Source organism: Babylonia areolata, chromosome 23, assembly GCF_041734735.1.
Source record: "Babylonia areolata isolate BAREFJ2019XMU chromosome 23, ASM4173473v1, whole genome shotgun sequence".
NCBI lineage: Eukaryota > Metazoa > Mollusca > Gastropoda > Neogastropoda > Buccinidae > Babylonia > Babylonia areolata.
The window spans coordinates 12,814,907-12,829,154 of NC_134898.1; the positions used below are offsets into that span (position 1 = coordinate 12,814,907).

At 39.2% G+C, this 14,248-nt stretch overlaps 1 protein-coding gene across 1 annotated transcript in view; it reads right to left on the reverse strand.

Moving 5' to 3' along the window:
• Nucleotides 1-1,390: 1,390 nt before the first annotated feature.
• The window catches only part of LOC143298225 (cation-independent mannose-6-phosphate receptor-like), a 67,502-nt gene continuing 54,644 nt past the window's right edge, over nt 1,391-14,248 (reverse strand). The window contains exons 37-42 of the mRNA XM_076611024.1: nt 13,610-13,794; nt 12,095-12,201; nt 10,895-10,983; nt 9,357-9,521; nt 8,545-8,620; nt 1,391-7,872 (exon numbers count right to left, since the gene is read on the reverse strand). Of these exons, the coding sequence (XP_076467139.1) occupies nt 7,711-7,872; nt 8,545-8,620; nt 9,357-9,521; nt 10,895-10,983; nt 12,095-12,201; nt 13,610-13,794 (784 nt within the window). The 3' untranslated portion in view covers nt 1,391-7,710. The remainder of the gene's footprint in view (nt 7,873-8,544; nt 8,621-9,356; nt 9,522-10,894; nt 10,984-12,094; nt 12,202-13,609; nt 13,795-14,248) is intronic.

A 14,248-nucleotide genomic window follows, 5' to 3' on the forward strand; every position in this document is an offset into this window, starting at 1 on the left:
ATATGAAAACTTGAATTTGAATGTTTGTAAATTACATTAAGAAATTCCTATCCCTGGTAACAGAAATCAAGCAGATAGTTGAATAGACAACACCAACCAACAGAAGAATCCTGTTCAATATTTCCATGATCTGAATTTGTCATAGATTTAGACTTGTTAGAGAATTTATGATCTTTACACAAGAAAACAAAATTCATTAATGGATTTCTACAAATTTCTCTCAGGTCATTCAATTTCTGTAAATGTTTCAACAGGTAACATTAACATATAGAAAAAAATTACCCCAAATTCGTTTTATATAAAAGGCATTACTATGACAAACCAGTCCAGATTTCTGTCCTGTGCAAAATACCAGTCTGTCCATGATAGACAGATGTCAAAGTAGCTGTGGCCAGTGTTGTATATTCCATACAAAGTGAATGCCCCTAGCTGTGGCTGGTAACATCCCTTTCTATTTTTACCTCCTGTCTGCTTATGTATGAAGTGCCCTTTTTAAAAGCAGACAACAGAGGAATCGCTTATAGTTTTTAGAGGCGTTTGATTGGCTGAGAGCGGGTGGGCCCGTCTTTTCACTGTTAGCCGCGCGAAATTTGGCCAAGCAGAGCAAACCAATAGGCCTAGTTTGCATCAGTTTGACATGGTACAGTATATGACACCAAAAGAGGAATTAATTTAACATCTTAGATGTTATTAGTGTGAAAACAAGAGAGAGAGAGAGAAAGAGATGGAGAGAGGGAGAGGGGGAGAGAGACAGGGAGAGAGAAAGGGGGAAAGAGAGACACAGGGAGAAAGAGAGAGATGGAGAGAGAGATGGAGGGAGAGAGAGAGAGAGAGATGGAGGGAGAGAGAGAGAGAGGATAGAGAGAGATGGAGGGAGAGAGAAAGGGGGAAAGAGAGACACAGGGAGAAAGAGAGAGATGGAGGGAGAGGAGAGAGAGAGAGAGAGATGGAGGGAGAGAGAGAGAAGGGAGAGAGATGGAGGAAGAGAGAGAGGAGAGAGAGAGAGATGGAGGAAGAGAGAGAGGAGAGAGAGAGATGGAGGGAGAGAGAGAAAGGAGAGAGAGAGAGAGATGGAGAGAGAGAGAGATGGAGGGAGAGAGATGGAGAGAGAGAAAGGAGAGAGAGAGAGAGATGGAGGGAGAGAGAGCAGAACAAATCACCAACTGACTTGTCTTTAAGATCACCTTTATTTAACTAATAGTCCCGGAAAGTGCAACAATCTCTGAACACAATAATGACCAATTTTTTGAAGAATTCAGCAAAAACAATAAAGCACTGCAACTGAAACAGAAAAAAAGGCTTTAAACTAACATAGCAGTCTCGCTTTCAAACACACACACACACATACACTGTCCCTCTCACATTTGTATGAAACCAAAAAAGTGAGGTCATGAAGTAAAAAAAAAAAAAAAAAAAAAAAAATCACAAGTTGAAAAATGCTTAACTTATATTTAGTTATTTCAGACCATCCTAAACATCAGAATAAAATATCAATGGGAAGCAGTTACCATCCGCCATCATATCAGTAGGAAACTTGTGTGTCAACCCAATCTGATGATCCATAAAACTTGAGAAGATATTTACTCATTTTAGCACAAAATGTGATGATCACCTATCCACTCTCTTAGAAACAATAAGTTTAAAAGTACTGATCCCTGGGAGCATTGGGTTTTTTTCCTGACACTACAGTTTCACTAAAAAAAAAAAATATCTTAAAAACAAATATAACACTGATGACAGCTTTTTATCAGATAACTTTACTACTGAAAATGGCGAATTCATGACCACATTTTACGGTTTTATACCTACAAGGTTACAGGCACACAAATAAAACAAAAATCGATGCCTTTTTAAAACAAAAATAAGCTACATGTATTTCATTTGACAAAACACTCCTGTTCAATCCTCTTAATTACCAGGATGAAGGAAAAAGAAAGAGAAATTCTTATTCACTGAAACTTTACCTCCTTTTTTTTTTTTTTTTTGTGGAAGCCCCTGCGACAGAATTAAACTGATAAATCTCATAACACCACAAACACACTGCACAAGCAAATTTACAGATATGCCCCGTTCAGTGACAGGAATTACAAAGCAAGTGAGATGGACAGATTCAAGTGGCCACGTACACTGTATCACCGAACCACAAGTATGCGTTACTGAAACCAGCAGTGCAAACCTCAATCCAGTTTCGCTATCACCATGACCAACGTTCCACTTCACAGTCAGTAGAAACATTAAGTGCTCATACCCCATCATTACAGGAAAGCCCAGTTCCTTTAAGAGAAACAAACACACACAGAAAATAGAGAAAAAATACACAAGCATTTCTTACATGAAGAAGCAAACAAAACTAATATGTACGCATACAATCTGAAAGATATATAAACAATCTCGCATTTTAACGGATAAATTATACAAGTGATTTTTTTTCTGATTATGTCACGGCACAAAACAGTTGTTCTTTGCTGAAAGTTCAGTAGCAACGTAACATTTTTCTGTTCAGTAGCAACATACACCTTTCTAAAACATACTGTCTCTGTTTCTCTGGAATGGTCTTAATAATGAGTGATATTCTGCTTTTCTGCCAGATGCACCATAAATTATAGTCTGCATAGTCACTCACTGCCACCACCACTACACCTCTGTATCACAAAGAACCCGATTCAATTCTGGCACGCACCCCAAAACTGTTCTCTCCGAGACAGGAATCAATGATTTCTGTTTGCTGTCACTATGTCTTGAACAGGTTGCTTTTTCCTCTTCCTTTATTACCTTCTTCCTTTCCTTTTTTTTTTTTTTTTATTTTTTTTTTAAGAATGACTGCCAATAATTGCAGAATAAATTCCAGAGTGGTTTTCACTGTATTTTCTCCATTTCTCTGTGACTTTCTTGTACAAATTTACCGTTGCCGCTCTAATTTTGTATTTTTCATCCAAAAATATTCATATTCAATTCAGGATTTTCAAAAAATTGATAACTGTTTACAAATAAAAGAAAAGAAAAGAAAAAAAAAAGCTTTGCTCATATGTCCAATGCAATCAAAGTGTAGTAATATATTGGTCTATGAACTTGTCGTAAGCCAAACAGTCCATGAATCATAAGTTATTTCACCTCTTTCCCCTCCACTTTCCTTTCAGGCAGTCAGTATTGCATCAGCTCATTTAGCAATAATCACATCAAAACATGTTGTTCACGGTCACTGCATGAACACAAATATCACCACACCAGCATGAGTAAACCACGACTGTATTCAAGGGCCTGATAAATACTATGTAAAATAAGTCATTGTTATATAAATTTACAACTGAAAACGAGACCATTCCAACTATGATATGTAAACAAAAGAGAACATCTGTATAGTTAAAACAACAGAGATACCTGTGAAAAGAAACAGCAAACAATATATATAAATATATTTATCTATTCATAAAGAAAAAGTGAGAGAGAGAGAGTCATGGCCAGTCAAAAAAACTTAAATGATGCAGCACAGAAATGATGTTATTTTTGGAAGTTTTCAGATCAGAACACAGTCGACACTGGAATCACACTACGATGCATCAAGCAAATGAAAAACAGGTTTCTAAACACTTTGAACACAAAACACAGAAGCTTTGTGAAAGACAGCTGTCATTTGTTCATAAAAAAAACAGTCCTCTGACAACCAGCATCACAAACCTGACAACAAGCAATGGCTAACATACCCAAAGCAGTGGTCCTTCACATCATCACTTGTTTGTTGGTCAACTAGTCGTCAGCATAGTACCAGAAGGAAAAACACACAATATATTTCTTGCTAGACGCCGTACAGCTGCACTACTTTCAGAATTTTCTAGAGGCAGAATGCATGCTGGATACTGTTAATGCACAAGCTGAACCAAAGTCAGCAAGTACTCGGATGGATACATCCTTGAAGAATGGTGATGGATGTGAACAAACCTGAGTGGAGATGTATAGGGGGGGTGATGCTGCTGAAACAATTCAACAGCAGCAGCACGAAACAAACGGACAAGCAAAAAAAAACCCCAAAACAAAAAAACCAACAACAACGAAAAATCTGACACAAATTCCCTACAATCTATCAAGTACTTGCAACAACCACATTGTACAACAAGACAATGGGTGGTGCCAAAGCTGTAGGTTTGTATTGCATTATAGCAGTCCTTGGAGAAAGTGCACTGCCACAGCACAGTGTCACCCACATTTCTTTCTTTTTTTCTTTCTGTACAAGCAATGGACTTCCATCTGAATTATCTGTCTTTCCTGTTCCAGCAATGCCTGTGTGAGGTAGGGCGAACATTTTTTTGTTTCATCTCTTAAAGTCAATACACATGCAAGCCTGGAAGTCCCTGAACCCCCTTCATGCAAGAGGAAGACTGATATGTGCATGTTATAGTGGAGTGCTGGCCTTGTGGTAACATGTCCGCCTAGGAAGTAGAGAGAATCTGAGCGTGCTGGTTCAAATCACAGCTCAGCCACCGATATTTTCTCCCCCTCCACTAGACCTTGAGTGGTAGTCTTCATGCTAGTTATTTGGATAAGACAATAAACCAAGGTCCCGTTTGCAGCATGCACTTAGCGCACGTAAATGAACCCACAGCAACAAAAGGGTTGTTTCTGGCAAAATTCTGTAGAAAAATCCACTTCGATAGGAAAAACAAATAAAACTGCACGCAGGAAAAAAAAAAAAAAAAATGGGTGGTGCTGTAGTGTAGTGACGCACTCTCCCTGGGGAGAGCAGCCCAAATTTCACACAGAAAAATCTGTTGTGATAAAAAGAGAAATACAAATATATATATATATAGATAAAGATCCCACAATCCACACTCAACAGGCTCCAGTGTAAAAACATCACAGGAACATCCGTTATAAACTACAGTCCATGAACCCAGCTCCATTGTAAAAACTTAACAGGAACCTCAGTTATAACCTTCAGTCCATGAATCCCAAGTCACAGACACACTGACTGGTTTCAAAAGAATGTCAATTACAAAGCCAGCATTCCACCTCAACAAAAACCTGTGAGCGGACTGATGAGCGAATATGATTTTTCAGCTCACTGTCAAGGTAAAGTGGACTGCACTGTCCATACACCAAAGAACAAAGTAAAACAGGCTGAAATAAGTCAGGACCACTAAACAATGCAGAGAAAACATCTAGTTACAGCAAGAGGCATCTAACATCAACTGTACTGAATCGGTGAATACAAGGCCAACGCTTTGAAACGCTTGTTGGGTGGTTATTCAATAACAACACGCATGATGAGCAATCAACTAACCTTCATGAATTCATAAACACACACCTACGTCCACGCATTCACACACACAAGAAAGTAAGTCTATGCACACACATACACACACAGACACACACCAAAGAGTAAGCAAGTCTCACACACACACACACACACACACACACACACACACACAATCCTCAAAGTATGGAATGAAGCATGGTCAGTGTGAAATGAGGAAGACTTGTTTAGCAGAGGAGACGTTCAAAATGGATGGTATTCACAATGCAGCCAAGTTCACCCACACAGCGAAGGGTCAAATTGATGAGGGAACAGTTCACTGTACAATGCAGTCAACTATTTGGAAAACAAACAAACAAACAAACAAACTGCCAGCATTGCCGCCATGGCATTAGCGGTTAGCATCGACTGGGAGGGCATGGGTTCAAGCCTCGATCAGGTGGGTTTTTTTTTTTTCGACCTATGTCTGACTCCTTCCCAGAGTTGAGAATGCTATGGGCTCTAATGGCTAGCTGTGCTTGACTATGTGTGTATACATATGTATGTGTACATAACTACATGCATGTATATGAACGTGTATTGTGTGTGCGTGTAAGTTTGTGCCTGCCTATGTGTGCGTATGTGTTAGGGTAGCTGTTAGATACACATGTATGTTAAAATGTATGTATGCAGTGTGTGTGTGTGTGTGTGTGTGTGTGTGTGCATGTGTGTGTGCGTGTGTGTGTGTGTAGTCACATTTTGGTGTGTGTACGTAACATAGATGTAATGTTTTATGGTAACAAAAGCGTTTTTGTAAAGCACCTAGAGCAGATTTCTGGATAGTGTGCTATATAAGTATCCATTATTATTATCATTATTATTAATGGGAAAACTGGACCCACACAGTTCTGGGTCATCCACTTCACAGATTGGTCTTTGGGAGTGTTGCTCCATTTTCCTGAGCAACACTGCAGGTGTCTGTATCTCTCAGACCTGGTTAATGCTGGGGTATGTAATTTTATTAAGACATTTTGCTACAGCCTAGTCAAGTAGTGCCAAATCTATATGGACGCCTATGATCCCACTGGGAGCATCATCAAATTATAGAAAATAAAATGTCCCAATTTTGCTGGATAAAAACAACAACAACAAAAAACCCAACAAAAACTAAAAGCTGGTATCATTTACTAAAAAAATGGACAGAAAATGTTCTGCATGTGTTGTGCGTATGTGTGAATGCAAGATCAGCATTCTGTTAATTAACGTCTCGAAACAGAAACCACTAAATTTATACTGGAAGATTAAAGAGCAGTCTTGACACAGAAACCTTTTCTGTTTGACAAACAATTCACATACCGTCAACAGAAAATCGGATCAGCAAACTGTACAATGGATTATGCGATGCAGACCCTGCCAAGGATACAAGCTGGTCTTCCGTTTTACTGTCTGTGGGGAAACTGTATCCATTCTCCTCAAGGGCAACTCACAAAGCAATTTCTTTATGACTTACACATTATGTAGCAGTGAGCATTAAACAAAACATAATTGTGAAAGATCAGGAGTGCTATTCATGTGAGAGCCATACCCTTGTAACATAAAAAATAATGTTTGGCAACAAGTGACAGCACAAAAGAATTGGTATTAACTGATAAATCTCTTTCTCACATGCATACAAACAAAAACTCACACACAAACAACATTCTCAGACAGCCATGCATACACAGATGCATGAATGCGTGTGTACGCACACACAAACACACACACACACACACTTATCACTTGAATATAATCTAACAAAAGAGGATTTGAAATTCCTCTCTATTTTAGTCACACACATACACTCTCTCTCTCTTTTCCGCTATGATTACTGAAAGAAATAATACAAACTCTCATTCTCTCTCTCAAATGACACCAGTAAGTACACCACCATAAGCATCTCAACAGCTCACGACTTTCTGTGTGGTTTTTAAACAGCACACTATTTCAGAACACCTAAATGGCATTCCACATTTGAAGTTGTACATATTTTGGGGCAGACTGTTTGAAATAAATATGCATAAAAGCAGTAGCAATTTTATAAACTTTTCTTTTGTATGTGCGTGTGTATTTGTGTTGTGTATGTGTGTGTGCGAGTGAGGGAATGCACTGTAGACAAGAGACCTCGGTCCACGCTGACAGTAAAGTAAAAACATAGCACACTCGAGTCTGGTCAAATTCTGGTCTTACAACAACGAAAATCTGGATGCAGCTCTGCACAGGAGTCACTGATGCAACGTTTCCCGCTCAGGAACCAGTTCTCTCTTGTGTCCAGCAAAGGCAAAACCATCTCCACCAATCATTTTGTCTTCAATCAGCACTAACACATAACTCCCTCACAAAGTCATCAATACAGCTTCTTGATGATGAAGCTCCCCCCCCCCCCCCCCCCCCCCACACTCCCCTAAAAGATAGACAAAAACGGCAGAACAGTTATTGATCCCGTATCACAGAAGCATGTCGTCATCACTGTCGTCATGGTAACCACGCACGCCCACACCCACACCCACACCCATGGTGTCTCCGTTCTGGAGTTCGTTCTCCATGTCCTCCTCAAACGGATTGGTTCCCAAACCGTCCGCTTCAGGGTCCTCCTCCATCTGAGCCAACTGCAAGCAAAACAACAAAAGAAACAGTGAGAACATTGGTTGTCAATATATATATATATATATATTTTTTTTATGGAGCAAAAGTGAGTACCACTTCCAGTCTTGGCTACAAGTCAGTCAGGTCAAAGAATAATAATGGATACTTATATAGCACACTATCCAGAAATCTGCTCTAGGTGCTTTACAAAAACGCTTTTGTTAACATAAAACATAATATCTATGTTACATACACACACCAAAATGTGACTACACACACACACACACACACACGCTGCATACATACATTTTAACATATATGTGTATCTAACAGCTACCCTAACACATATGCACACACAGGCAGGCACAAACTTACATAAACACACGCACACGCACACACAATACATGTACCAGTACACTATATAACAGTAAAAAAAAAACAAAACAAAAAAACAACAACAAAAAACACCCATTGGATTTTGACAGTGTGCCAAGTTCAAGTCTAGCTCTTTCTGCTGGCATACATAACACACTGCTACATTTACAGTAGAGTGTGAAAAATAAAACAAAACAAAACAAACAAGTACAGAAAGGAAAGACAAATGAAACGAAAGAACAACAGTTTATTCCACAAGGGTAATGAGAAAGGAAAACAGTTAACAGCTAATGAGAAGATGGAGATTCAACACCACTCACAACAGAATATCGTATCTGGTTCTCCGTACTCCGCTGGCATAAAACGATGCGCTTCAACCTTGCAGCAGCAGCCGCTCTGAAATTAAGCATCATACATTTTTTTTAAAAAGACTGAAACCAAATGGAAACAATGGTAAACACAAATGACATATGCACAAACATAATAATGCTACTGCAGTCATCTTCAATTCAAATAAAAAAACCCATTAAAACAGTGAACATTTAAAAAAACCCATTGACAGCGATTCTTTTTTAGATAGCTTGCATAGATGGACACACAAAAGCAAATGACACATATTTGTATCGTTTTCTCTGCATAGGCGGGTAGTAGTTTGCACAGGACAGGAATCAGACCCTTGCCAGAGTCTGCACTAGTGGGTCACAGTTAAGTATGTGTAATCAAAAGGAAATTTTCTATCTAAAAATACGTTTAAATAACATACTTAACCATGACCCAACTAGTGCAGACTCCGGCAGGGGTCTGACATTCCTGTCCTGTGCAAACTACTATCCGCCTATGCGGAGAAAACGAAACTACGGCCGATAACCTCCCGGAAGTAGGTAACCTCCCCTTTGTCCCGCTGGCTAGCGCCCTCTTTTGACGGCAGCCATTATGTATGTGTAATTAAATTGTATTTGTCAGTTACAGCAGACCTGCTTCTTTTCTTGTTTGAAAATTTCTTATGCGTTTTTGATGGCAATCCACCTTCCCCCCTGCCCCCCACCCCTCCAACCCCCTCCCCCAAAAAATAAAAAACACAAAAAAACAAAGAAAAAAAACAACCACGAAGGATCCATATCTATCAGCCGACCTTCTCTCAGGTTTATGGAAGACGACAGCCAGAAGACAGATGATGAGGACCCCAGAGAAGATGGACACCACGGTGATCAGCGTCGTCTTGTTGATGCCTCCAGTGTCGCTTTTCCCACTGGCTGATATTTGTGAATCGTCAACGCTGCCTCCAGTGGCTACCTCTCTGCAAATTTCCACATAGCTGTGTTATTAAGATTCTATCAGTGTATTTTACACAACACTGGTACCAAAGGATTTCTTTTTTCTGTGTGTGGCAAAAAAAAAACAAAAAAAAAACCCAGTGAAAACAGTATCTTGTCTGTCTAATTTCCACACTGCTGTGTTTACAAGATTTTATCAGTATATTTTACATAAGACTGGTACAAAAGGATATTTTATATCTTTTCCCTGTACACTCAACACAGTATCTCATCTGTCTGGCTCACTTTCTTACACAAACATGCAAGTGCACACACACACACACACACACACAAATATATATATATATAAAGCTCTGTCGCTCTTGTTACTGTCTCTCCCCTGACACTTGCCTACTTTCCCATGTAAAAGGTGATGTGTAGGAGACTAACCTTTGTGCGTTTCAGTCTTTTCAAGTTGAAGCAGGATGAATATGCCTGATATTTTCAGGTACTTTTGTGTGCTTCAGACAGATCACTCAAGCTGTCATCGTATAAACATCTACACGCTTCAACAACACTGACAGACATGCGATAAATATTCATTTCTGTTTTATCATGACATGAACATGTTCGCTTTCTTTATTGCTATCTGCAGTGTTTCAAAGAAAAGAACTTTCTTTGCAGGCAGCACACACATTCACACACACACACACACAAACGTTCAGCATTTGTGCATGTGTACTTGCGCGTATGCGAGTTTGCCCCTACAAACCGCAAAACTTACTTGAAAGTAAGACAAGAGAGGCAAGGCCTTCAAGACTCACTTGTGATACACTTAAAAAAAATCCAAGCTTTTTATGTATTGAGTATAATTTCAAAATGTAATGTTTAAGATGAGAAAGATCAGTTTAAAGCAAATTAACTCCACTAGCATTACAGAGTAATTTCCCTTTTTTACCCTCTGCACCAAAACGTTTGCAAAATAAATAAAACTTCCATGCTTAGCAAAAGAAGTTCCTGTTTGAACAAAAAATGATAATAATGACTGCTCTAGCTGTTGGGTCAGAATATCAGATCAAAGTGCCAAGTTTAGAGAATACAAAAAATATAAATATAACAGTAAATGCAGTTTGCATATAACTAGGCTTCATTCTTTATTTTTTTGTGCCCATGCCAGAGGCGCAATATTGTTTTAAACAAGATGAGTGGAAAGAACTGAATTTTTCCTATGTTTATGCCAAATTTGGTGTCAACTGACAAAGTAGTTGCAGAGAAAATGTCAATGTTAAAGTTTACCACGGACACACAGACACAAGGACACACACACAGACACACACACACAGACAACCGAACACCGGGTTAAAACATAGACTCACTTTGTTTACACAAGTGAGTCAAAAAAGTACAACCAACTTACATTTTTGCCTGCATGCATGCTGCAGGTGTCTCCCAGGTGAAGAGGTAGGTGCAATCCAATGTTCTGTACCGGAAAACCGGATCTGTCCTCTGAGGGGAAAAGATACAATGGTATGGTCAGTGTCACTACAATCACCGCATAGGTCTGGACTGGTGTGTTATCACTTCACAGATAATGACAGGTGCGTCCATCACTTGACAGGGCTTGACACTTGCGTAATTATTCTACAAGGTCTTGACAGGTGCATCATTCACTTGACAGGTCTTCACAAGTGCACTGTCACTTTACTGGTCCTGACGGGAACATTACTCAACAGGTCTTGACTGGTGAATTATCACTCCACAGGTCTGGACAGATGCATAACGACTCCACTGGTGTACACATAGTTACTCCAAAATTCTCGACAGGTGCATAATTTTTTTTCCTACAGATCTGGACAGATGCGTAATTACCCTACATGTATGGACAGATGCATAGTTACCCTACATATCTGGATATATGCATAATTGCCATAATTACCCTACATATCTGGACAGATGCATAATTGCCATAATTACCCTACATATCTGGATAGATGCATAATTGCCATAATTAACTTACATATCTGGACAGATGCATAGTTACCCTACATATCTAGACAGATGCATAACTGCCATAATTACCCTACAAATCTGGACAGATGCATAATTGCCATAATTACCCTACATATCTGGATAGGTGCATAATTGCCATAATTACCCTACATATATGGACAGATGCATAATTGCCCTAATTACTCTACATATCTGGACAGATGCACAATTGTCATAATTACTCTACATATCTGGACAGATGTATAGTTACCCTACATATCTGGACAGATGCATAAATGCCATAATTACCCTACATATCTGGACAGATGCATAATTGCCATAATTACTCTACATACCTGGACAGATGCATAATTGTCATAATTACCCTACATATCTGGACCGATGTATAGTTACCCTACATATCTGGACAGATGCATAATTGCCCTACATATCTGGACAGATGCATAATTACCTTACATGTCTGGACAGATGCGTAATAAGTCCTGACAGGTCCATAATTAAACATATTTGTTCTAAATGTCTGGACAGGATAATGTCTATTTGTATACTGTTTATTATTTACAAAACGAGCATATGAAATAATTCACACTGAAAAAAAGAACTGTACCCGGTCGCTGGAACTACAGCTGAAGGTGATGATGCTGGTGATGTACTTGTCACTGTACTTCCCGAAGCACTTCTCTGTGGACGTGTACATCACTTCCAGCTGGTCCTCTGCCAATCAGAATTCACATTCTTTGTCTGTACATCTCTCGACATACTTGTATCATTGTTACCAATCATGGCCAGGGCTTGTGTATCTTCACACATACTTGTATCATTATTACAAACCATGGCCACTGTTTGTATACCTTTCTACACATTTGTACCATAGCTACAAATCAAGGCCACTGTTTGTATACCTTTCCACACATTTGTACCATAGCTACAAATCAGGGCCACTGTTTGTATATCTTTCCATCCACCTGTACCATTGCTACAAATCATGGCCACAGTTTGTATATCTTTACACAGACATGTATCATTGTTAATCCTTTGAGCCCTGAGTTCCTGAGCAATTTTAACCCTTCTGCCTGAGCTCCTGAGCCAAAATTTGCATATAATGGGTATTTAATGTGTCACGGCAGATATAAAAAGAGTGCCCTGACCACCGCTTTACCGGTGGTAGAGAAAAATGACATAATGCCTAGCCACCGGTTGAGCGTTGCGTAAACACTTGTGTCGTGTTTTGCTGTTGGTTGACTTATATTGAAATCGATCTTTTTTTTTATCCAAAGCACATGCACAAAACACAGTGAAAAGGTGCGGCCATGTTGGTACTACATTCGCTGACATCAGAATATTACGGTTTTTCTGATTGGCTCTTCAATATAAGTCAACCAATAGCAAAACACGACACAAGTGTTTACGCACCGCTCAACCGGTGGCTAGGCATTATGTCATTTTTCTTTACCACCGGTAAAGCGGTGGTCAGGGCTCAAAGGATTAAACATCATGGCCACTGTCTGTAAATCTTTGCATATAACTGTAAAAAAAAAAATCCAGTGCTGTAACCATTCCCGTCACCGCACCAGTCATCCTTTAACTCATTCTACCCCACACCTACATGCCTGCTACAACACCCCTGCACCAGCACTACATAAGACCACTGCTGAAAAAAAAAACAGGATGGTTCACTAAAACAGCAAAAAATAGATGGAGAATTAATGATTTAATTGGTCAAAGAAAGCTTTGTTTTCATGCTTCCAGAATCCGTTAACGGTTCAGTTTAGAATGCCAACTGTACCAAGCAAGAATGAATGAAATTAGAATTGTGTGTTGGTATGAGAATACTCGTACCTGGTCCACAAGGAAAGCAATCATGGTACAAGTTTGGCCAAAGGAATGATTCAGCGCTTATAGCTTTTAGAGGCGTTTGATTGGCTGAGAGCGGACCGGGGCAAGACTGCTTGTCTTTTCACTGTTAGCCGCGCAAAATTTGGCCAAGCAGAGCAAACCGATAGGGCTAGTTTGCATCAGTTTGACATGGTACAGTATATGACACCAAATAACTTTTACCTCAAGTAGAAGGAGTTAAAATCAAAATGAAAACACACACAAAGGATGCAAAAAAACCACCCACCGTTCAGGTAGTACTGGTGAGAAGCGAAGGTGCCGAGGTTGTGATGGTAGCTGGCGTCGTCGCTGAGCTGCTGACACACGGCTGCCGTGCTGCAGGCGGAGGTGGCGGCGTTGTTGTGGTCCAGGGCCAGGTGACCCTCCAGGTTCACTATGTATTTGTACTTCCCATCAAAGGCCTGATGATTGCTGTTTGAAAAAAAAAAAAAAAAAAAAAAAAAAAAAAAAAAAAATCCAGAGCAAAAGAAAAAAAAATTACAAGGTTTTTTCCCCTTTTGTGTTTGTGTACAATAATGACTTTTTCCTCTCATCTCTGATTATTGTTGGGTAAAAAAAAAAAAAAAAAAAAAAATTTGTGGGGTAGGGTCACATTCCATGTTCACAATATACTTGTACTTCCCATCAAAGGCCTGATGATTGCTGTTCAGAAAAAAAAAACATAAAAAAATTATGAGGTGTTTTTACAGTTTGTGTTTGTGTACAATAATGACTTTTTCCTCTCGTCTCTGAAAACTGTCGAGTTTAAAAAAAAAATTGTGGGGTGGGGTCATTCCTGGTTCATGATGTACTTGAACTTCCCATCAAAGACATGATGATTGCTGTTAAAAAAAAAAAAAAGAAAAAAAAAAAAGATGTTTTTTAC